Here is a 25,763-nt window from a genome sequence, read left to right on the forward strand (position 1 = left end):
GGGGTCGATCAAGTCGTGGTGTCGATTGTTATAATCGTAATGGGAATTTACGACTCCCGTTGACGTCTCTGCTAGCGACTACGTCTCCCCGCGATTGGTCGAACAAACAGGGGTGATTCTACGCGAAAAAAGAAGTCAAAAATATAGGATAAAAAAAATTTTTTTTTTTTTTTCATTTTTTCATCGAGACAACGATCTACAGTGAGATCCGTTATAACGAGACGTGATAAACTGCACGCGTACCGAGCGAAAATTCAAAGTCGATTTTCTCGAAAACAAAGCCTCAAACGAAAAATTTTTATTCTATATTTTCGATTTCTTTTTTCGCGTAGAACGATTTTCTCGAAAACAAAGCCTCAAACGAAAAATTTTTATTCTATATTTTCGACTTTTTTTTCGCGTAGAATCACCCCCTTTCCGCTTGTACCACCAGTTATCAACCACTCTGTATACATAATCAGTCACACTATGAAAAGAAATAAAAATATTTACTTACCTTTCTCGTGCCATTTTCTTTCACCACAACGCTTTGCCGAGCTTTGTTCGTGGCTCTGGAAGCGGCACTTCCAGACCAGACTCTACCAGTAGGATGCCTTGATTTGAAAGTACTATCACTAGCTTGATCAGACTGACCACTCGGTGAACTTCTGTCATCTTTATACGACGGACTTTCGTTTTCCTGCGTCGATCGGCGGTTCTTAAAATATCTACCAGATCCATTGTGAGCTTTGTTTGACCTACACATTATAAAATCGTTCAATCTTTCCACTTACGTCTACATATGTATATTTTCTGCTAGAAAAGTATCCTAATGCAACTGCACTGCAGTTACTATCTGTATAGGTCATCTTTTCAGTAATCTTCTCTAATTCCTCTTCGCCTACTTCCGCGAAATATTTTCTAGAATTGCTATTACGTAATTTCGTACGAGCTTCTCACCTATTCACTATGCTTTTCAACACGCCGTTTAAATAATAGCCTTCGTTCGCGTGACAGCAGCATGGTCCCGGTGGCTTATGAGCAGCCAGTGGCACGCAACAAGGACAAGGACACCCTGCCTCCGTTTGACCTCTGTTCTTTCCTACCGCGTGTCTCAGCTCTCTCATCAATTGATCTAGATCACCTTGATTAGGTCCTGTAAGTCGCACCACTACGATACTCAAATTGTCTTCTGCACCATAAGCCTGTGCCAGATCTTGAAGCCTTTTAGCGGCCAAAACAGGACTGGCTTCCGCCCTGGCTTCTCGAACGGCTTCCTGAACGCTCAGCACCTCCCACAATCTTCTATTGCCGATTATCACAAATTCGTCGTCATCTTCTATATCTACCTCTTCAAACGTGGGATCAGGAACCACCAGAGGAAACATTGCCGCGTTGCCTAACTGATTTTTCACAGGAACCTTCTTGGGAGGTGCCAAAGTCAAAGGGCCAGCAGCTCTACAGAGAACCGCTTTTGCATCTCCTGAAGTTGCTACCTTCAATGAATATTTTGTCGATGTTTTTGGGTACGCTTGTTGCGATTGAATTCTGACAATGTGCACCAAAGTCGCGTCAATTCCATATTTCTGACCCTTTTCCTTCAACTCTCTATGGGCAGACAGTAACGTGTATTTTAAGTATTCTTTCGATGTTTCTCGTACGGTCCTCTCCTCCAGTAAAAGACGCGGGATCATTTCCTGGAGTGCGCTTGGCGCTTCCTGGTTCGAACCACCGTCGAATATACCGAATAGGCCCTCCACGTTGCAAAAGGATGGCATTCGAACTTGCGATACGTATAATCTGTGCATACAAATCACGCGATTATGCTTTTGGGAGTATCAATTTAACTTTAGATCTGAAACTTGGAGAATTTTTGTTTCCATTATTTCAGTATATGAGAGTGTAATGCAACGTGTTCATTATATTATTATTGGGAAATAAAATAGTCGTAATAGTCGTTTCTATATAAAAGGAAAAGAGGGCCAACCAATTCAACAGATAATTTAGATTAGCTAATATTCAATTAACTGAGAATAATCGTCACTCCAATACCCAATGAAGTTTGAAGAAATAAATATCACCTTTCTCTAGATCCTGCTGTTTCTGAGAAACCTAATCTCCAAGGTTGTTCAGATCCTCTTTCTGCTGAAACCATTTCCTGTTGATGAGGATGAGAAGGTAGACTCGGTCTATTTTGTCCAGATACATCAACCAAGGATATTGGTCGTTGAGATCTATATACTTGGAATTGTCTGGGGTCGACGTGGAGTCTCGAATTGCAGGATATGTCAAGAAATTGAAGCTGTGGTGGCACTAAAGTAGCCATGTTCACCCTGTCCAGTTGATTATGAGCTAAATCTAATACCTGCCATTTAATTAATACAATTTAATCAATATAAAACGTTTCTAATATTTCATTCTAACAATAAGAGGTTTATATTATCGGAATTACCTTTAACGATGTTGTTTTATTAAATGTCGGACAAGTTAGGAGCCGATTGGAGTGGACACGTAACACGCGTAAATGCCGTAAATTGGCCGCATTGTCTGGCAAATATTGAAGACGATTTCCAGATAATACTAATTCTTCTAAATCAGTCCAAGAGACTATACAGCTGTAAATAGATATATTTTTAATCCTCGATTCTAATATCAAATTGAAATAAAACATTAAATATTGTAAAAAATGAAAGCTTGTAATGTATACCTTTCTGGAAGCGTGTCCAAAGTGTTGTACGCTATATGAAGAACCCTTAAAGAAGTCAATTTCGCAAGAGTGTCCAAAGCCGTGTCTGTTAAACAATTTGCAGTCAGATATAGTTTCTCCAAGTTGTGATTAGTATGACGGCTTTTGTTTCCTTCTCCCAAGTGTGGAAGTTCTGACAGTCGATTATTGGACAGATTTAATACCTTCATCCTATATAAAAAGATTATTATATTATTCGTATGTATATTCGTTGAGCAAATAAGACTATGCGTGTACTTTTCGGTGTTGGTGAAGAAACTCGTTGGTAATGCAGTTAGTGCATTGTCTTGCAGAGTCAAGTGAACGATGTTCAATGGTTTCCTTGGTGGCGGAAGGGCTTGTAGTCTATTGTGAGGTAAGTGAAGGACTTCCAATCTTGACGGCTGCGTTAGCAGTCTGTCTGGGAGAGCTGTTAAAGCGTTGTGAGACGCAAAAAGAGCGCGCAATAAGGGTAGATCTGGTATCCATTCCGGAAGTGCATCTAAATTGTTGCTAAGATAAAATACTAGAATGTATTTGTGTAACATCGTTATACAGAATACTTTATGTAATTATAACTATGTATATTTAAATATATTTATTCTGATTAGTATTCTGAATTAGTATTCTGATTCTGAAAGATAGTATTTTATTATTATTCTTATTTCAGTTTTACTTACTAGGAAACGTCTAGATGTTCAAGATTCACAGGTACGGGCTCGATAGTTAGCTTTTTTAATTCTGCAAGATAACAAATGATTTCCTCAAATAAAAATTATTTTCTGCGTTCATAATCCGTATGTGATAAAAGAATAAAAAAGGTCTTACTATTGTTTCCAGCAATAAGAGAAACGATATTTCTTCCGCAGACCGTCAATTCTGTTAAAATATTTCGCGCGCAACGAACGCTCCTCAATTCTTGAAGAGCACTGATGTCCAATTTTTCAATGCTATTTTCACTGACGTCTAGATGCGTTAAATTCTTGATTAAAAAGGAAATAGAAATGGTAACGCTCATTAATCATTATGGCTAAGACTTTTACGTATATCGTAATTACATATTTATCAATATGAGGATACCTACTCCGTAATTTCCAAGTATAATATTTCCTTTGAGTTGATTATTTCGTAGATTGACTTTATACAAATTATTCTGATTATGCTTTTCATCCTTGCAATCTTTGCTGTGGTCTGCCTTCGATAAAACGTCCTAAAAATATTCAATAAAAATTTAATGTAATTTGATTAAATATTTTTATATTTTTAAATAATTAAATTTTTTGTTTAAGTACACAATTTATTTTATTACAACATAAATATTTATATTAAAAATACTAGTTACAGGTACTAAATGTGAAAATAATAAAGATTATTAAATATTAAAGGAAGCGATAAATATCGTGTTTAAATAAAATATAAACTATATACTTATAATTCATAAAATGTTTTTCAAATTTTGTACGTATATTGCAATTTAATGTAATCATATAATATAGAATAGCACTAATATGGGGTGACACGTTGTGCATGATTTATGATCAATGATCCTGAATATGCACTGGTACCTTAGTTGGCCGCCAGGTGGCTACCTAATCGATCGAGTTTCTCAAAGGTAAAATGTGTTGAGATATGCACATAAAGGTAATTGAAATCATGTTTCATCATTCTGGTTTCCCTTCAATGACGTATAAATCTTTCGCCTTTTACTAAAGATTTCCGTGGAGGGGAACGATTGATGAAGTCTATAGATAGAATTTTTGTACGACCTGGCACAAGCTAGGTCATAATTGTAATTAAAACATAATCATTTCTTAGCTTTCCTACATATATATAGGATAGCAAATACTGAAGCCAGAGAGGAGTAGTATTATTAAAGAAGAGATTTTAATTAATAACTTAATCGTAGAATACATTTTCGTGAAGCATTGTGGACAAATTATAGTACTTTTCTTATTTTGCTTGCATCAGGAAAACTTGTCATTACTCATCGCGTGAGTTTGAGAATTCTTTAAAAAGTAGGACTTTTCTCACAGAGTACTGCTTATAGAGATAATATATACACTACCTATTAAAATCAATCGACAACAATTTTTGTTACAGATATTTGTGCGGATATATTAGAGGTCTTTATGTCACAATGTTAATTGTCGATGGACGAAGTCAAAGTCTATATCTTAGATTTTTATAAAATGTAAAAAAATTATCCATACAAATTATTTCACGAAATGAATAATTCTATGAGAATACGTGACTTTAAAATCATTCTTAAGTTTCTCTATGAACTTTGCAAATTATTTTTAAGCTGCTCTATGAACTTTCCAAATCATTCAATAGTTTTTGTTTAATGAAATATAAAACTTCTTCAGTAATTCAAGAATCCTACCGATTAGATTTCTAGAGCACATCTTTAGCACATCTTTCTTTCCTCTGTAATTAATAAATCGGAATAATTGCAGGATTCATTAGCCTGGAATTACATCTATTGCAAGAAATGTTGCCTCATCGTTCCGCGGCTGTTCAGAGTAACGGTGTCTTCGCGCGAATTTTAAATTACAAAATCCTTTAATAATTTCGTAAAATGTATTCGACATACCGTTAGCGCGAGAGCTCGCATGTTGAAAAAAGATGGCAAACTGCTGAGGCAATTTCCAGCCAAGGAAATGTTTCTCAAGTTCTTCAGCTCCACGAGCTCGTGCGGTAGCTCTCTGATCCCATTACGATCCAAGATTAACTCTTTCAGGCTGCGGAAAATTATTTGCAAAGATTACTTCGATTATCATATCAACAGAATTGGATAAAATTTACAGAAGGAATATTTCAAATATTGGCGTATTATATTAAAAAAATAATTGCCTCTTATGTTTGCACTTTGTAATATTTAAATCCACGAATTATTACTGTTTAAATACGTTGATGCCGAAACCGTTTCTAAATCACGAAATGTTAAACCAAAATTTTATTTTTATCACCATAATCAGAACAATCAATTAATAGAGATCAATATTTCTTTTTCATTGACACATTGAGTGGCATTTCCGGTTTCCAGTTTTATTGGACTAAATCGAGATAAATTAACACTGCAGCGATTCGATGTCAATGCACGTTGCACCCTCGCTGTACGGACAAACGAATCGGTGAACCTAAACGAACGGGCCGCCCACAGGATGTGCACTTGAGTAGAAAGTTTCAAATTATGGTGAAAACCTTCCTGGCAGTAAGCATCTGTGTCATCGGATAGACTTTCAGTTTTTAAAGTAAAATCGAAATCGTTGCTGTGTTAACCGATACAGTCGAAACTATAAATCGGATGTAATTAGTTAATTAATTTACAAAATTAATTGGCGCTACGCGTCGAAAGTTGCGCCGTATATTGTAAGTGAACGTAGTTGTACGAAAATATATTTAGAAAAGAATATTTTCCACTTTCGCTCTCTTTGTTCTTTCGGAGAATAATATTAGTATTAATAAATAGTATTAGTAAATTAATTATTAGTTTGAAAAAATGTTCTGTAAAGAAGGTGGAAAAAGTTGATTGCTTTCAGAAATATCTATTTTCTTTTTTAACTATTATGTATGTTGTTCCTTTCTTGATAACTTTTTGAGATTGAGGAACAGAAAAGAATATGGGAAAATTTAATTTATAGTTTTATTTGGATTTTAATCGCAATTTTGCTTTATCCCTTTATTCTATCGAGTCACCATACTAAATCCTCTTTATATCCTCTTATCCACTCCTCGAGCACGCACTTATTTCTAGAGCACGCGACCACTTCTCACCTGCTTTGTCATTTCATATATTTCGCCTGATGCTTAAGAAGAGTGGACGTCCCTAAAATTCTAGAGTATCCTTTCAAACATTCTATAATGGATAGCTGAAACATTATATTCTTCTAGAAATTTCTTTTACGTTTTCTGATTCTTCATTATGTATTATCGTGTCTTCTCGACCTTTTAGAATGAGGTCCATTTACTTTCATGAAGAATTTCCTCAAAGCAACGAATCAATATGTTTGTTGAGTACTCACGGATTGCGCAATAATATACGATTTAATCTGCTGCAACTCTGAAATTAAATTCTTCAGTGTCACTGATATTTCATTTATTTAATGTTCTCTTGAAGCACTTAAAGGGCCACTATTATATGCAAATCTAGCAAATTGCATTCAACATGCTGTGTACTTTAGCAGTATTTCAGGACATAAAATCCATGCAATTTTTGTCAAAGCTCATTAAACACTATTAGCTTATTCAATTACATGTACTGTTAGACATAGTTCGACTAATTATAGGTATACAGTAAGTTGTACATTTAGATTTGACCCATTCCGTACCATTTCCTCTAGATTAATGCTAAAGCAGTTTAATCCTCTGCTGCTTTTCTGAACACTCCTATGATTCATACTTCATTGATCATACTTAGAGATCATGAACTCATGATACTCTTTTCACTTGTTTTACGATGTTCTACAATTTCCTCAATATAATGCAACTGCTCTCAAAGAGTATCTCAAAGCATATTCCAAGCAATCTTCTAATAGAATTCTTCAAATCCTTTAAGATTTTTCTTAAAAATGTATATTGTGCAGATCTTGGAAATTGGAGATTTCAAAGTGTCCAATATCACCGGAATCATCCAAAATCATTCGCAATTAACTATTATAATACCCTTTTGCTTGTTTCAAAATACCATGTAGTGATATCTACTAATTTCTTCAAAATAATAACTGTTAGCCTGACAGGACCTTAAATATCTCGAACAATTCTTCAACGAAATTCTTCAACGGAGTTATAGCATGTAAGTTACTCAATATTCTCCTAATAAAACCACCGCACAGCACTTCCTCCAACGTAGTACCACTCTCTCGTAGAGTATTTGGAACATCCGTTGCAGCTTCACACTCGAACGCCCTTCTACTAAATAGTTGAACAGTTTCTTCCACGCAGTCTCTGCAAATGTCACTCGGCAAGCTGTCAGTAGTTTAGGATACGATAGGTTTGCGAAGTTACAAGCTGGTGCACGCTCGCGCGAGTTCTTCGGGGTACTAAGAAGTCCGTGGCTAGTCGAAGCGTATCCAAGTTAGATCCTGTGTCGAGGAAGAAAGAGGGAGAAGACCAAGGATGGCTTGGCTGACCACTCTGACGTAACAGAAAGGAGATATTAGCTTTTGTTAGTGGTGTAAGCTGGTTTATGTTGATTCCTTGTATTCTAGCCTGACGGTACCAACAGCCAACGATTGGTCGATGGTTAACGGGGTTGCAAGGAAGTGTATACGTTGTCGGTCTGTTTACGTTATACAGAAGTTGGGAACTTCTTAGAGAACTTTGCTTTATCCACGATATAATGGTTTCGTTTTTGAATAAATTTCGAAGGGAAGATACAGATCGTACAGCTTTATTGAGAACATTAAGCTTTAATAACGTAGTCTTAAGCTGTGGATAAGATTAATTCTAGTAATAATATTTAAAACTGATTAATAACGAATTTCGTGTATTTCGCTAAAATTAGGGCCAGCTATAACCAATACGAAACAATCTGCTATTTAATTTATATAAAAAGATTAACACATTTATATAAAAAGATTAATCAAAATGTACGCTTTCTTACGAGTGACTGTGTATATGCAAATTATGATCGCTAACATTTTGACGAGAGATATTAAATTAAATAAATAAAGAAAGTAAATCTTTATCTTTGCTTATACATGGACTCGAGTAACGAGGGATGTGCGCTCTTTCTGATCGCACCGTCTGATCGGGAAGTAATTGCACGGTTCCACTGTTTGGCTGGCTGCATTGTTCCACGAGTGTGGCTCGTTCAGGGAAAAGAAATTCAGTGATAAGGAGCTTTTAAATTGCGCTTCTCGCGAAGGGCTCTTGTTCTCTTCGAGTTGAGAAACTTCAAGCCGTTACGTAGATTCTTCTTTAAGATCTTCTCGTTGCTACGGCCTCCCAGAGACCGCGTTGAATATTTTAAACGGCTCTTCCCTTCGGGGAAGCGAGCAGGTTGTTGGTCCTTTCGGTCACTTCTTTTTCTTTTGTTTCGTTTTCTTCTTTTGCCTACTTTTCTGACGATACGTGTAATACGTAATTGTATGTTTCTTAAAGTCTTTCGCTTCTTCACCATCATGGCAGCGCAAACATTTATTAGTGGCAATTTTTATGAAATAGATGATCGTCGGAAAGGAAACGATGATTAAACGACTTTTTCTAGATAATGTAGGTGGGTATAACAGTTAAGAAAAGAAACATCTTGAGGATATAAAGAAGGGAAATTTCTAATAATAAAATTTTTCTTCCAGTATAGAAAGCACCAATATCCATTTCACAAAAAGAAAATTAATTGCATCGTTGCTATCCTGCTACACAATGAAACAACTAAGAGAAGCTACTTTTTGAAGATTCAGTTATGCATGCAGTTTACAGGGGACTCGGGACTCTATTTAATATTTTAAATGATTCTTTTGTTTTAGTAAAAAAGGCTGAGAAAAAGCAGCTGGTCCTCTTTTTTATGATTGTATTTTCATATTTACTTAAATAGGCGAAATGTTTGTGTTGCTGTGTTCATCTAGGTGTTATATAGTTAAATAATATTTTTTAACTGTATAATGTAAACTGTATACTGTTATCGTATGAATAACGGGTTAATTTAATGGCAAGTAGCAAGAAAAAATATTTTCTAAGTTTTAGAAACCGTTAAACTCAAAATGAAAATCTCTCTATTTTCTTTCATGAAATATTTATATAATTTTAAAAATGCCTTATGATTTTCTTTTATAGAGTACAAAATGACAATTTTTTTTATAATTTACGATTACCATGGAATGAAGAACATAGCTGCACGCATTCATTTTACATAATGCCTCATGTACAGTTTAAAATGCGGATAAGGAACCTGCTCTTTCACTTATAAATAATGAAAGAGTTCATTCACATTCCGTAAAAAGTATGTAACGTAATAACCAATTTAATCCTTGAATATCTCTAAGAGCGTGTTGTTAACAAATTTGATTGTGCTAACTCTGATATTAGTTTGAAATTTAATTAAATTTAATCTTTCGTTGAAGTAGAACTATAAATTAATCTGTCAAATACCGTTCCAATTTCGGTTTGAATTTTGTATCAGATTGCTGCCATTTTCTATTGAGTTGTTGTAGTAACAAGCGATTAATAATTAGCGTTGTTAATTACGGTGAATGGAATGGTTCCTCGTGCTACTAACAAGAAATACCCAACACGGTTGGAAACTTTTTAAAATTCACCTGAGCATAGAATTTCCTGAACATTCAGTTGGATGTAGTGAATAGTTATTATTTTTTATACTTTGAAAATAATAGCACCAAATAGACTGTTATTGATTACAACGTAACATACTTCCTTAATAAAGAGTAGGAAAAAATAATTTACTATTAAAACAGCATTGCAACCATTTTTTAAATAACGTTGAATGTAATTTGAAGCAGACGTTTAAGCTTTCAACAAGTTCGATTGTTTTTAGAAAGATTGATTGATGTCGTTAATAAATTTATATATCATTTAAACGGAATAATTTGTTTAATATATTTGAACAATTGCATTATATCCTTACGTAGTATATGACTCATCCATACAATCTCGTTTACATAACTACATAAATAATTTCTCTATATTTCGCTCCCCTCTTCGTATCCTGCAGTAATTTAGCTAGAAATCATAGGATTACAAGAGGGAGGAAGTTAAAATGGCATAAATGCAAGGTCAGAAAGGGGAATCGCCATCGCAATCTTTAATTAATAGCACGTGTACAGTACGAATATAAAATTCGAGTTTCGCAACGTACAATTATTATCTATAATTTACATTTATATAATTTGCCCTAATGAAAAATTCGACAGCCGTGTCAAAGTTTTATTTACATTAATTAATTTACAGTTTGAAATGTTCAAATAAGATACATTAATTTTTCCTTCATTAATTTTCAATATTGCAGAATAATCTCCTCAAGAAGATTAAAACCGCATTAACAAAGAAAAAAAGGAAAAAAAAGAAGAAAATTTTCAATATTTTTGCGATTAACTCTCTGAATTCACCATTGCAATTACTTCCACATGCCACGAATTCGTCTCTCTCCCATATTCCATATCACATTTCAACTAATCCAGAGGCAAATACGGCCCTCCGTGGCCGCCAGCTGATTATTGGAAAGTTTCGTATTAATTCGCGGCACGGCTCTTCTTCCTTCGTTGTTTCTGCACCACTGCACACCGATGTACGACTTCTGGGCGTGTTGCCCAACTCCATCCCACCGGCCAAGTTGGCTTTAGCTTTTGCCATTCTCTCTCGTGCAAATGCATTCTTATACGTGTTTCATTTTTTCTCTTTCTCTCTATTACAGGTGAGCGACGTGTGTGTTTGGTAGAAGGCACGGGGATATGTGTTAGTGGGCTCGTGCTCACACCGTAGTTCCTCTTTCTGGCGAACGTTTGGCATCCTTGTTTCCGGCCGGTGGAAAGCACTTTTCGAGAAACTTTACGTAATCTCCGACTTAATTACACGGGCCCCTCGCGATCGGCTAGTCGGATGAGACGCTTTGCGCGATTTATTAACCCACCTACGCGTCCAAAACGTTTATCTTTGTTTGGCTCGAACAAGATTTGGCACGAATTTTGCGTGTAAAGAACGGCACGTGGAATGATATTCGATTTAGCCGTGTGTAATTGCCAATTGATGAGCTGTTATGCCAGTGCATACTAAATATATTTACGATATTTATACTATCAACCGTAATGCGTCGTCAGAAATTGCTAAAAGTGATATCATATATAGTAAACAGTAAAATGTATTATTGCCTTTTCACGAGCAATTTAATTTCATAGTCTGCTAATTCCACAAATAAATAGTATGTGATTCTTCTGATTATTAATTCAACGTTAAATTATATATTTTAGACAGATGCAAGTACCGTTACTACAAATCGATTAAAATGTAAATCTGGAGGCGGATAATTATATCGCTACCCTGAATTTCAATCTTGTAAAATTTAGCACACGAAAGGCGAGTAAGCGTAAACCTACGTACCATTTTACAGAATACAATACAACATTTCGCAAGTTTCAATCGTAGGTACGTTAATGTAATATTTTCGCTAAATCGTTTCACCTTGAACTATGTAAATACGGAATACGGAATTATACAAATTATTTCTCCACAAACAAAAATTTGATTCAGACTGTAAGGAATCACCGTGACCTTATCCATGTAAACGTAGCGATTTGCGATTTTACGTGTCTGTAATAGCCTTGCGTAACAAACTTAACTAGCAAAGTTTCAATTTCTAAATGCAACTTTCTGCTACACGCGACTTTCGTAACTAAACAACGTCGTGTAGAGAAGTTTGTGCATGTTACACGTGCAATTTAACGTGTGTTTTTGTCTCTTAGGAATTATACACGATATAAATTAATAGGACTGTCGAATAATTAGACTAGAATAACAAGAAGGATCGTATCTTCAGCTTATAATGCAAAATTATAGTTCTTCTTCTTGGAACTCAGTCTAGATTTTCTTTTCCCGACAAGTGTTTTTCTCTTCAACTTTCAACAAACATGAATACGTGAACGTGAAAATGTATAAAATTTTAATGCAGTACAATATATATAGTACAAGACCTAATACACTGCCCTGTGGAAGTCCAGCAACGATATTGTAAACATCTGAGATGGAGTTCTGATTTTTGACGAAGAATGATCAGTCCTCGAGGCATAATTTTACGAGATTATGCTAGAATGTTGGAAATTTTTGTTTGATTTTGTATAACAGGCTTTCGTATCATACTTTATTATCAAATGCTTTTTCAATGTCTAGAAAAAGCTGTCACATGCTTCTTTCTAAAACCGAATTAGTACGATGGAATTAAATTATCGAATGTTCTTACTCGACAAATTGTAAAGTTTCTCGAAATTGAAGAAAAAAAGAAGAATTAAAGTAGTAAAGTCATTACGTAGTAAAATAAAAAAAGAAAAAAGATTTCTTAAGAATTAATAAATTAAGGTCAATTAGATATTGTAATTAATGATAAGAAATGTAGTTCAATTCCTGTGGTCTTTGTTAGAGATTTCTATATTTCACTGGAACTAACGAGGTTTGAAGCGCAGATCGTGATATCGGTTTCTATTCGATTCCAGCTTTAATTATCCATGGGGTTAGGCAATTTATCTTAATTAGCACACCGTCGACTAGGTAAGGGTTTTCCGGATGCAAGGAAATCAACAAATATATATATATACCTATACCTGACACGGCGATTCGTTCGATTAATTAACGAATAACTTTCTGTTATCATGGCGCGGAAGCAGCGTTGATTTATCGACAGATCTTTGGCACGATAAACTTCGATCGTCTCTGGAAATTGAACAACTCGCGTATATATCCAACGAATTATCGTATCTCACTATGAATTTCCAGAATGGATCACTATGAATTTGCAGCTTCCATCGTTTAAATGTTCACGCTAATAATCGCGCATGCACATCACGTTATCTATTCCTGTTCGACGATAGAATGATATTTAGAATTAAAACTGTTTAAATATTTTAAGACTTTGAAAATTAACATTTCTGTGTATCAACGAACACTTTCATTTATTCGAAAATAAAAAATTGTTCAATATAGTTTTGTCGAGGATAGAACAACTATCTGGCGTTGATTTATTTTTCCTTCTTTTTCTTCTTTTCGATGAAAACTGACGAAGATGAAGTTTTTAAACGAATCCAAACACTGCGGATATCGTCGTAAGCATCTTCTACTTAAGTCTTGAGATATGAAAAAGGTCATTAAAGCTATTAATGTCAAATTCTTGGTGTGATTTTCGCTGATTGCTATAAGATTAAATGATCTTTCATATCCCTGATAAAAAATGGAAGATTTTTCTTGAACTTAGAATTTACAATTCTCTTCTTTTTTGTAAGATATTCTTCGGGTAAAATTTTACGTTTGATAAGTGACTCTTCAATCACGGCTGATATGAAAAGGAGACGTCACAGACATCTTAAAATTACGATTCTTCTGTATGATTGAAAACATTTCTTCCCAGAAACGTTCTCTCCGTTGAATATCCTTCAATGCCCCAGCCATGCTATTCCACGTCAAATCGTGATTCGAGAAACCTCATATTTCTTAGTTTCTTTCACGCTGTTCAGCATTTATTGATAGATCTGATATATATCGGTTCCATGAGAAATCAATTTTACCAATTCCAACGATTTTTAGAATATTACATCGTAATCCCTTAAAACCGCGGAGATGTTCTGTACCACTTTTTATATAATTATCTACAAGTTTTAGTGGCATACTCTTCCAATTGCTTCTATCGTTAAATTAATAAGGGCGCGATCAAAATATTTACGACGATAGTAATATTAATTTATCGATTAATAGTAACTGACCTACTACAGATACGTAAGATGGAAGTTAAATTGCCAGGAAATGTTTAATTTGAAATTAACAGTGTTTCATAAGATAATAAAAAGTTTAATGCGAAAAGGTATACTAAATTACCTAGAAACGTTCAATTAAAAATTGATGATAACGATAATGTTTCATAGCATAACAAAATTTCCGTAATAAGTAGTTTACTTTGCTCCCTGCTCTATGAATAACGTACAAACTTCGCTAACAATTCACGAATATCGTTACGCTTTTATAACTAAGAATTATGTGTAATATAAGAAAATTATGAGCAAAAATTCGGTACTATCATTTTACTTCTGCCGTCGAATTATTCTTCATTTCCTCGTAATCCTGATAACCAGCCATTTCTTTCTAATCGTTCGATCGACTCTGAATATTTTATTAACTATTTTTTATTAACTATTCCGATATATGAAAAAATAATTGGTTAGCAAGGAAACATTGTGCAAGGGATCGCATATCTCTCGTAGCATGTTTCCTAAAGCGATAAATCTGGTAAAATTGACTCTACATACTTGATAAGCTGGCTTATGTCGGCCGGAATTTTCTCGATTTTGTTGTCTGAGAGATTGAGGTAGGTCAACCCCGTAAGCTCCAGTAATTCCCGTGGTATTCTCTTCAGCTCGTTGCACTCCAGATGGAGGATATGAAGTTTCGGGAACCTTCGTTATAAAAAGAAACTCATTCAACTTAACCCCTCTAGCGATATCAATAAACTATTCGTTTCATCGATTGTATTACTTTCCGATTAATGAACTTTATGATTAATGAATCGGACACTTGATATGAATGGAAATTTGTTAATAATAGTAGATTTATAAAACACGCTATTATATATTATGTATTCATTATTATTCATTCGATATTTATTGTTCGTTATATATTACTTTACGATATAGTTGACAGAATGCAGGATAGGAAACAGCAATAATTGATTTCAACAGCAGCATTAGCAAAATTAGTTTCCGTACAGAATGTCTACGTCATACCTGTGTAGTAATATCATATTGTTCTTCGTGTTCGTAAGTTGATTCTGGCTCAGTATTAGCTCTTCTATCGCTGGGAACGCTATAGCACTGTCGGGAATCCTTGACAGGCCCCCGTTACTGAGATCCAACTGTTTTGGACCCGTTGACAATTGTATAGCCTGCAATAACGCATGTGATATAGCGTGTTGTCAATGTTTCGTGAAGTTACGTATTCAAGTATACTTTACGAACTTGGAGAATTAATGTGACAAGTGGTTAGATTATATTATGGATTCGTATTACGGTAACAGTTCTTACAATTTTACGTCGCGTAGATCAATTAGTATGTAACGCTGAAAGAAAAGAAAAGACGCAAAGAGAGAACGCGGGTCTAATCGTGCAAGAAGAGTCATCGTGTTATATTTTTCTTACAATCGTATACAATTTTTGTAAGTAATAAAATATTTAGAACAATGTGTATATTTGATGGACAGAGTTGTACGTTTCAAAATTTGAACATCATACAGTGTACGTTTCTTTCCTATCATCTAGATACGAGCAAATAAGTTCCATTACCTCGGACTCGAGAGAGTCCGCGTCGATGGCGTCCCTGTCAAAGTCACGTTCCTCCATAATGGCGACCAAATCCCCGAGATACACCATTTTTCACGTATTCATCAATTTCTATGCTAATTAAGGATCATACACACGCGTCTCTATTATATCGGATCACTGGCGCCAGCGTATACTTCACATCGTGCAGTCACAGATTTCTAGCTTTCATCTTGCGAAGCGCTCGTCCCCGGAAAATCGCTCTACGTTCCTTTTAACGAAATGCGATTTGCATCAAAATTGTCCTACTTTACTAACTGATCACCGATTAGTAATTAGTTATTATCCATTTTATTAATTAGCAATCTTCCATCAAATTTTCCAACATGTATTTTCGTCCAGACTACATGAACGTCGAACAATCATAAATATACAAAAAAGAGTAATTAAATTCTATATGAAATTATCAGATTCAATATAAATATTTTAATACGCTAAGCGTTAAATATTCTTACGTCAATGGAATATTGGAATAATGTATCGTCTACACGAGACAATCTGCGTTGACGTCAAACGATAAAATTGGCGTTATAAATGTATCATAAAACTTGCTACGTCTAGTCTCATGGTCAATAATCGTGAAACTTAGAGAGTGAAAATTTTATGCCACGCTGTGTTTATAAGCTCTGGCTATAAGCTCGTCACTAAAAGGAAATAGATAGTAGTAAAAAGTTTCACGTAATTGCAGAACAAACCGTCAGTAAGCATAAATTACGCGATCAATGACAAACGTAGTTCTCACAGTTCGCGGCATACCAATACTTCTTATGAGAATGTGGTTTGCATTTGCGCGCAACTATGTTTCATGTGATTTCTTTGCCTTGATCTCTTTAAACGGAGTTGGCTATTAATATTCATATAAACACGCGCTAACGTTAAATTTATATACTAAAAAAAATTTAGGAAATAAATTCAATTATCATTATGTTACAGAATAGTTAGTGTTATCATTGCAGTAATACGTATAAAAGTTTCATGAAATCATTTAATATTCATGTAGCAAAATGGCTGGCACGCATCCTTGTAATTCTGTCATTACAAGAAAGTTCAAAGAAGTAAATTTACAACGACTGTTAAAAGCATCGTGATAAAGTTTTCGATAATTAAATGACGCGCAACGTTTCGTTAAGAGCTTGCTTGAACAACAGCTTTATAGAGCGTGGTGCTCGGCATTTAGTATTCGAATCAACGAAATCATGCATAAGACATGGCGAAATCGTTGCTGGAACACTATTATTGCACACTTGCTCGCGTGTTAATGAATCGTCCGTCGCGATGATTAAATGTGTACTCACGAACGCACAATAAATTGAAACGATGTGAAAATTAACATTACGCCACCGTAAAAAACCACGCAAATATAATTTAAACGGATAATTCTATTAAGCGAAAGAGAGGTCTTCTTTATCGTTATTCTATGAACTAAAAATCACGTCACAAGAATGTGGTATTTACAAGAATCGGTGTAACGAGAGATTTTAGTATCATGTTACTAAAAAATCGTTTCATTCTCAAAAATTGTGCTTCCCCGACGAACATCCCTGCAATAGTCATCAGTTTTCATCGCAACCATCTTGGACGCCTTCATCGCGTCATTTTCGAGCAGAATCGCGCACGACATCTTGTCATCGCGAACAGGCAAGCTGAGAAATGGCACACGTATCGGTTGGTTGACACACGGAGCCGTGAAAACGAGAAGGAAACGAGGCAAAACGTCGTCGTTTCTAGCTAACGGACGCGTTTCGTGTGTTGCGCATAACATTGTGAACGCAAGAGAGAAAAAACCGAGCTAAAGACGAAGGAGAAGAAGGAAAGGGAAGTTTCGCGTGTCCACGTTCTCCTGATGGAGGCTAATGACAGAAGCAACTTTTTCTTGCCAACTGCCAGGGGAACTTGCGATGCTATAGCACGCGATAAAGCGGTTTTCAATACACGGCAGAAAAGTTGGATGATTTGGGTCGATATTCGTCCCGTGGGATGTGCTCGTCTAATAAATTTTATTAATAGAGATCGGCCTTTTTGCTGCGGCTCTCAGTGACACGGAATTACTCCCATAGGTATCGAAACGAAAAACACGTATCGCGTATCAATTTCACTCTGAAAAGTCTTTGCGTGGGAATCGCTGAAATTCTACTCGCGTTAACGTCCACGAAACTCCACTTTTATAGCTTTCTTGCTTTTACGAGTTTCTCGTGAAACTATCGATCGTCAATTCTCAAATCTATCGTCACGAAAATTAGTACGAATTTATCGAACGAAGCTATATTTGTTTAGGCATACGAAAGAAATTTCTTCAGACTTTAAGACCGATCCCAAAGATTTCACTCTGCTTCATCCACCTATTATATCTTTCAGTCGCATATATTGGTCTTCGAAACGAGTTCCGGCTGATACTAAATTAATTTCAAAGATTTCACCGCGCTCCATCCATCCATCATCGTCTCTAAGTCATAGCCGCGTACATAGCCCGGCGAACGAAGATAAGGATATCTGTAATGAAGTACCTGCGAGAAATTAGAGGGTTCGCAGACTCGGAGGCAAGAAAGTGATTAAGGGAAACAACCCCTTCTATGGTTCCGTAATTATTGGTTATCTTCGTCGGGGTTCGCATTATGGTTATTGTTGCCATAACTAATCAAATTAATGCGCGGAGAGCTTGCTTTTGCGATATTATGCAACGATAAAGTGTATTCGATCGAGAGTTTTCGCGAGTGTAACGCGAAGCCACAAAATAACGGGGCCTATGCTCGTTCTGACGCAACATCATCGTCATCCTCCGCCACCATCTTATTCTTTGGCAGCTGAATAGATCGTTGCGTGTGTACTGCATCACCGGTTAATTAGCGAACGCTAATTAGAAGATACTTTAACGCGTCTGCTGAGATTCGCCTGTTGAATGTTGCAGAAGGTTCATTAACTATTCCGTTCATTTTAGAAGACAGTTATATACTTTGTGCATTGTTTCAGAGATATAACGTCTAGTGGTGGTTTTAGTATTTACCTAGTGTTAAAAAATGGTTTGCTTTTTATACAAGATGCTACCGAATTAATTGAAATTTGTATTAGAAAGTGATTAATTCTTTGATTATTTAGTGGTGCAAGTTCCACTCTTGCTCGCAAAATCAGTAAAACTCTTACAGCGCCTTTCCATTGTCATCACCAAACCACATCGTATTCCCCGTGAGAGGACATCCCGCACAAGCACACGAAGATCACTCGAAAATCAGTTTAACAAGATTCCCTGTCACTGACCGAGACACATTAAGCATCCACATCATCGTTCTTTTCTTCTTCTTCAAACTCTCACACTTTCAACTTCATTATCCACCGAGATCAATTTCCACTACTCTCCATCTCATCCACATTCCACTTCCCTTCCGCCACAATCAGCTCTACACGACAATTAGACGCATCCTCGTTGGCCGACATCGCGGTTCACGCGAAATTTCACAACTCTGTCGTCCCAAAATTTCGTTTCCGGGCCTAGAGAACGTTGTTTCATCGTCTTTGAACGCGACCACGGACCGTCTCGTACAGTCGCCGGATGCAGAGCATTATTCATGACTGAGGACAGAATCGTCACTGAAGAGGCCATCGAGCTTGTCGCGTGTCTTGGCCGCATGTAAACCGGAAGAACACGCTCAGCTGGCCACTGTCCTGCAGCGTGTTCTTCGTCTGCTGCTGTTGTTGTTTCGCCGACAGGATGGAACCATTTCAATGAGTTTTAAAAACGCACGCGTGCTGGCGAGCGGGATATAGAGTGTTACAAAAGGATCTGTAACTTTCGCGACTTATGGTAGATATTCACCAAGAAAAGCGAGAAATGCCTAATCGGGATAACTATTGAAGTATATATCCTGTAATATAAATATAATAGATAAAATACTAATACCAGTATTGATACCAATATCAGTGTATCCTTCGATACTGAAGTTAACTGCAATGTCAGCGAAACGCTGTCAATCTTTTCTTTTTGCACATGGCTTGCACCTGAGAGCTGCAGTACCTTACGCAGCAGTGTTAACCATAACAATGCTAAATTTAACAACGTTAAATGCGACAATCCGAGATGAAAGAAGATTAAGGTTCTCATTCTCTAAGATAAATTGAAAAATGGCAAAACGTCGAATCTCCAAGTCAGAATGGAACATCTTTTTAAAGTATACCATCAATAGCAATCTCGGTTAAAACGAAGACAAACTTATTTATTTTCGACAAGCATCAATTTCGTGCGCAATTTTCACGACACGGCCAATAGACTTTCCTGATGATCAATTTTCAGGATCAATTTCGTACCGTTGAAACGCACACGACTAACGGCTCACTTAATTATCTCTTTTTCCTTCTGCCTTGCCTTTGCTTGAAACCGAAGCAAAGAGTTTAAGGGTAAAAAGGAACAGTTAAAAAAATAAAAACGTTGAAGTTATCGCGATTTAAGTTAGAATTTAAAGATCGTGTTTTTCACTGTGTCGCTGTACTATCGGCATCGCGTAGAATTCGTTATAAAACCACTCGCAATAATAACGAATCATGGAAAAGTTTTCCAATCGGAAATTTCATTTACATTTACGTGTCTCTAGGAAAGATGTCCAGTCACTTATTTGCTTTGGCGAACGATGGTTATAAATCGTTTCGCACGGCAAGGAGGACAGTTCAGCGAGGGGAAAACTCGACAACAACGTGCTCTGGGACTCAAAACAGGAATTATGGAAGTTTGAGACGAAGATTTTACATTTTAAATACGAGTCTAGTTGAATGCTTCGCGATGCCACCAAAATTCTCGGGACTCTTGGCCGAGCGAAAAGGGTCACTGAATAAAATTTAATCAAACTTGTTGAGGCAACCGGCTAACGAAGTTTAGATGCTGATTAAGAACGACTTTTCCTTTGAAAGCGTTAACTTTTATCTTATGGTTAAAAGTAAGTAAATGTTGGGATACATTTTGAGCCGTATCGCACAAGTCGAGTTAAAAATATTTTCAACTCCGTTACCATAAATTTGAAAAGATGTTATTAAGAATTTTAGTGTCTGAATAAGTACCGTTAAGATTGTCAATTTTTAGAAATTTATTCTGAAATCCTATAGATGTGCACACAGTACCCGTAGGAAGCCGGGCGACGTCTAAACTGATATTTCTGGCACCCTATTGTGAAAATGTGGCAGAGGTATAGAGATTTTCTAGGTCAGTGGCCTACATGTATGACACTGGAACTAATTGGGAGCTCTGCAGGTAACTAAACTTTATATTAATTTCGTGGCTACATTGTAACGAGGAACAATGAAAACAGGGAAATTAAACAAACGTGTCTAATCATTGATCTTATCACTCAGATTATTTCATTTTTAACGAGTTATTTCACTTCGAATATTTCGATTGTTTCCATTTTTTTAATAGTAGTTACGAACGCGTTATTCCTGCGTCAATAGCCCCATTAGTCTGTCCGTAACGCGGATGGAAATTAATTAGAATTGCGACCTGAAAACTGACATCAACTCGAATCGTCAAACGTTTAATTGAAATTGATTCAGAGGCGAAACATTCGGTAGTCGTGGCTCGCGTAAATTTTCAGCTGGAAACGCTGCAACCTGCGTTCGTTAATTGCTCGTCATACCTAAAGGGAATATCTACTTCGTGTTGCGCAAGGATTTGCAATTAATGGAGTAATTAATAGAAAATAGAGATTGCGCTAGTTGCGAGAAATTTTCATCCGACAATTTCTTTTTTATTTTCATTATTCAATGTCGCGGCGATAAATTTTCGCGTGAGGTGCATTTATACTTCTCGATATTTCGGCTAGATATCGAACTACTGGGAAGAGAAACGAAAGAAAAATGAAAGAAAAGTATACATGTACACGATGAACACACATGTACAAGAAACCAACGACCATGCCGAATATTCGATCGAACTGAAGGAAAATTGGCTGTCTCCGTTGACAGAAAATTGCAAACAAACTTCCGACTTGTGGCGAGAAAGAACCGGCAATGTTAAACTTCGCTTTCTGTGGAAAGTTATCGTGCAAAAACATCGAACGTTCCTCCGTGAGCTAAAAATATCGATGAAAGCAGACGTTTACGCGTTCGATCGGTTGCCTGTTTGTAAAATTCATGGCATAAACTCGTTTTAAACACGGCCGAGTTTAATCGAGCTTCCAAACGACTATCGTTCTATTCCTCGTTTCATCGTAACCCGTCAATTGGGTCGTCTCTTAACCAGAAACTTCTCCGATCAGGCAATTAAAAGTTAGTAAAGACACATCAATTTCAGTTATGTTATGCGGAACTTATCAACCTTTGTTATGTCACTTTTCTTCCAGAGTACATAACACCGCATTTATTGGAGTATATTTTGCCGGCCCCTTTGTTCACGTTTAATTGACACTTGTTAATTAGCAATTACGTAGGTACGTTACGTTTCTTTTCTTTCTTTCTTTTTTATTACAACCTCATGGAGGCATGATTCTGTAATTAAACATCGGTGAAGCGATTATTCGTTGCATTACGATCATTGAGCCAAGGTCAGAGTAATTAATGACTTGCAGCTGGTTCTCTTTATTTTCGAACGAGCCTGTATACGTCGATGCTTTTTGAGCGAGGTAAAATTTAATGCTAAATTTACTATGCAATAAAGCGATTGAAATGACTGGCTATTTCAAATTCTTATTTTTTATCTTGGTTCCAATTAAAATCTCTTAAAATCGAAACGTTCGAATTTCTTTTACCATCGAGGAGGGAAAATGGAAGCGATGGTAATCTATGAAGGAAACCTCGTAGACGTATCGAACGATCATAGGGAAAACTGAGGTGGACGGTAATGAACGGGCGCAACGTATATAGTTGCGTATTGCTTGTTGTGGTACTTGTTCGAACAACTGGAGATTGGATCGACACGCTTCGCGCAGCGTGAAATGCAAACGCGGGGATATAAAACAGCGGCGCGATACAGTATGCTACCGCGGCAGAAAAAACCGAAAGGAGAAAAGGGAAATGCGATCTCGACATCGTGAAGTCGGTCGTAAAAATGAGTGACGCGTCGGAAACTTGTACGCCGGAGTGCGGATTCTCCGTGCGAGCTCTTGGCTTACGAGCTATGAAGCATACATTAGAAATCTCTTTACAAAAGTCTACTGTATAGTAGAACAATAAACATCTCTATACAATGTTAGCTAAAATTCTTTGAAATATCGCCATTTATTAAATGAAAACTTCTGCACACCGTTGTACATTGTTAACTTCAGTACTAACATAGTTGATGATATTTGATACAAATTGCACGCTCTCCATAGCTTTTATTTTCTACTCTACAAATATTTTATAATATATTTACTTAATTCATAATATATCTATTTCATTTTCTATTAAAAAGTAAAATTTGTGTAACTTTTCCAATACACGTAATGCGTAAGTAAATTAAAATACAGATATTTCATGTTACAAATAAATATATGTAGTATCGGAAGAAAACCCTGAGTAATTAAGGTCTATTTGATCATAGGACATGTGCGTGCCAGGTATACCGGAGCCAGGGCATAAAAGGTAGCCGTGAGTGAGTTGGGGAGCTTTCATTGTTGCCAGTGTCACGTAAAATTAAGGCTTAGGATTTAAAGACAAGAAGGTTGAGCCGTAACACAACTACTATCTTTCTTTCCTATCGAACTTTATTGAATAACACAACTTAATAAGCACAGTTTTCGCGACTGATCTGAGAGATGTTGACTGATGGGAGGTTTTAGTTTCAGTCCAGAGGTGTTCTCGTATTATTACGAAGGAAAGCTAACAACGCGGATTCATTGTTCACACTTTTCGTTAGGAAAAGTGAGGGTAACGATCCGCGATGCCAATTGGTTATAGCCCACGTTAATAAATGAAGATAGGTGGAGAAAGCCTCCTACCAACGTAGCTCGCAGGTGACATTGTTCATGGGAAAAATCAGCTTTTCCGTTGGACAAATATTCGTTTTTCCCATTAGGTAACTACCCGCTTTCTACGTAATTTGTAAGAACGTGCAATAAATCTAAGGACTATTCCAAGGACTGTCTATAAACCGATAACACTTACGAGATTAATAAACTGAAAGTTTAAGTTTATAGTGGGTTCTGGGGGTTACTGAGGTTACGCGATGAGGACCTACACACATCTGGTCTCAGATGTGGATTGACGTCACACCAGCGTGGTCGGAAAGTGTTGTCCTCGTTGGGGGTGGTGTTGTCAGGGTTGTCAAGGAGTGTGGTCGGCGTGAAAGAGAGTCGTTGTGACGTGAAGATTTAGTGACGAATAATGACTGCGTGCATGTAGACTGACGGAGTATCATGCTTGATTTTGTGTTGGCTTGAACGATATTGAAATAAATTATACCGTTACCAAACTTACTAGCACTGTTATTTTTCCCCATATATAACTACTCTCTAATCGATATATCCTTCGCGATTAACAGAACGGTTCAACGACCTAGTTCACCTGGAGCACCGATCCTCGAGTGGACGCCGAGCCATCTCGTTTGATCCAAACAGAGGCGGTGCTCGGGAAATTCCAGAAAAAGTTGGGAGTCGCGTCAGGTGAGATAAGGCCCCCGGCCGTATCTTCTGCTCTGTCGCAATTTACGGGGCGAACAACTGGGGATTGGGGGTGGGGGAATAGGAACAGCGAGCCAGAAATACAGTGAGGAAATATAGGAAGTGTCCTGGGGATACGGCGGAAACAGAACTTCGACTTGGCGGGAGGAACGGCCTTCTGCCTCGGCGAGAAGTCTTTTATCGGAGGTGGAACAGAGGGGGTGGTAGATGTCGCGGCGTGGTAACGCGAAAGCGGAGCAGATATTTGATACACGCGAGCTCCATGACGATATTTGAATAACGAGATAAGCATTCTTCCGTGCTCTAGTCGATAAACTCGTTCCTTGGTCCTCCAGTTCCTGTTTTCGAGGGTTCTATCGGTGTTCTAGGTTGGCACAGCCAATCGACGATACGCGGGACGATGGTTTCTGATAGAGTAAGTGCTTTTGGCATAGGTTGGGGAGAGACGCGAGGTATGAGTACGTTTAGGATAACGAACTGCAGTACAAGTTTATAGCATGCACGGGACGTAAGAACCCTTGTTGGATCTCCGACGATAATTATTTTGAAAGAAAATTTTTGCTTGCTTTCAAAGGGGATTTTTTTCTGATATTTAAGAACCTTGTGAGTTTTAAAGGATTCTATCAGAACATCACGATAATCGTACAAATTTCGATAAAATTTTTATCGAAATAATTATTTTCCAATAAAAATATCGTATTCTATTTGTTTTGTTACATTATCTTGAATAACGTAACTGTATTAACCGGTTCCTCGTTGTTCCATCAACGGCATTAGCATTAAAAAAGCGTCACGACGTCTGTCTAAGCTTCCTAATAACCTGGAAGCGCCATCAACTGAGAAAATATCTGTGTTGTCGTGTCAGAGCGAGGAAAAGACAAGGAAAATGTTGGAAAAACGAGCAGTCCCGTTCGTCGATCCAGTTCGTTACTTAATATCTTTATCGGAAGAGCAAGCATCTAGCTCGAACGGACGCATTCTGCCCGCAATTCCAAGCTTCCAGCCACTCGAGGCTGGATTCGCCCCGAAGCGAAGACGAGTCACTGTCTGTCGATCCTTCCTTCCTTCTCTTTTTCTCGCTTATGTGCACCGACCAGAGAGCTTTCAAATCGATGTACGACGCGATGAATTATGAAACTCGTAATTTAGTCGGACTCTTTCGGAATGTAAAAACGAGTCGACGAATTTCGTGGCTACCGGCACCGATTCTGCAGGGTCAATCACTTTGATCACGAACGATCGTCAATTCGGAAAGGTAACGCGTCTCATGGCAGAGACACAGAAGAGAATTTGAAGAGAGAAAAAGAAGAGATGAGTGCAGGATATTGTTTCGCCTCGATCGATTTCTGAACGATGAAAATAGCCGATGCAGAAGAATTGAAGGGAAATTTTTCTGCATCGTCTTAAATAAATGCAATGGAATGTAATGGATAACGTTACCTTCTGCTTTTAGATAAAATA

General features: G+C 36.8%; 1 protein-coding gene and 1 non-coding gene across 2 annotated transcripts in view; one reads left to right on the top strand and one right to left on the bottom strand.

Annotated features, from left to right (window-relative positions):
- LOC100742132 overlaps positions 1 to 25,763 on the bottom strand; it is a 92,609-nt gene that overhangs the window by 4,582 nt on the left and 62,264 nt on the right. Inside the window, exons 6-17 of the mRNA XM_024364530.2 lie at positions 15,139 to 15,296; positions 14,665 to 14,811; positions 5,298 to 5,445; positions 3,789 to 3,914; positions 3,533 to 3,686; positions 3,385 to 3,445; positions 2,963 to 3,217; positions 2,687 to 2,896; positions 2,432 to 2,594; positions 2,061 to 2,344; positions 940 to 1,779; positions 497 to 737 (exon numbers count right to left, since the gene is read on the bottom strand). Coding sequence (XP_024220298.1) covers positions 497 to 737; positions 940 to 1,779; positions 2,061 to 2,344; positions 2,432 to 2,594; positions 2,687 to 2,896; positions 2,963 to 3,217; positions 3,385 to 3,445; positions 3,533 to 3,686; positions 3,789 to 3,914; positions 5,298 to 5,445; positions 14,665 to 14,811; positions 15,139 to 15,296 — 2,787 coding nt within the window. The remainder of the gene's footprint in view (positions 1 to 496; positions 738 to 939; positions 1,780 to 2,060; positions 2,345 to 2,431; positions 2,595 to 2,686; positions 2,897 to 2,962; positions 3,218 to 3,384; positions 3,446 to 3,532; positions 3,687 to 3,788; positions 3,915 to 5,297; positions 5,446 to 14,664; positions 14,812 to 15,138; positions 15,297 to 25,763) is intronic.
- Positions 4,366 to 4,486, top strand: LOC112212041. Its single transcript, XR_002945829.1, has one exon. It is a non-coding gene; the product is annotated as a U5 spliceosomal RNA (small nuclear RNA).

Source organism: Bombus impatiens, unplaced genomic scaffold (genome assembly GCF_000188095.3).
Source record: "Bombus impatiens unplaced genomic scaffold, BIMP_2.2 scf_0099, whole genome shotgun sequence".
Lineage (NCBI taxonomy): Eukaryota > Metazoa > Arthropoda > Insecta > Hymenoptera > Apidae > Bombus > Bombus impatiens.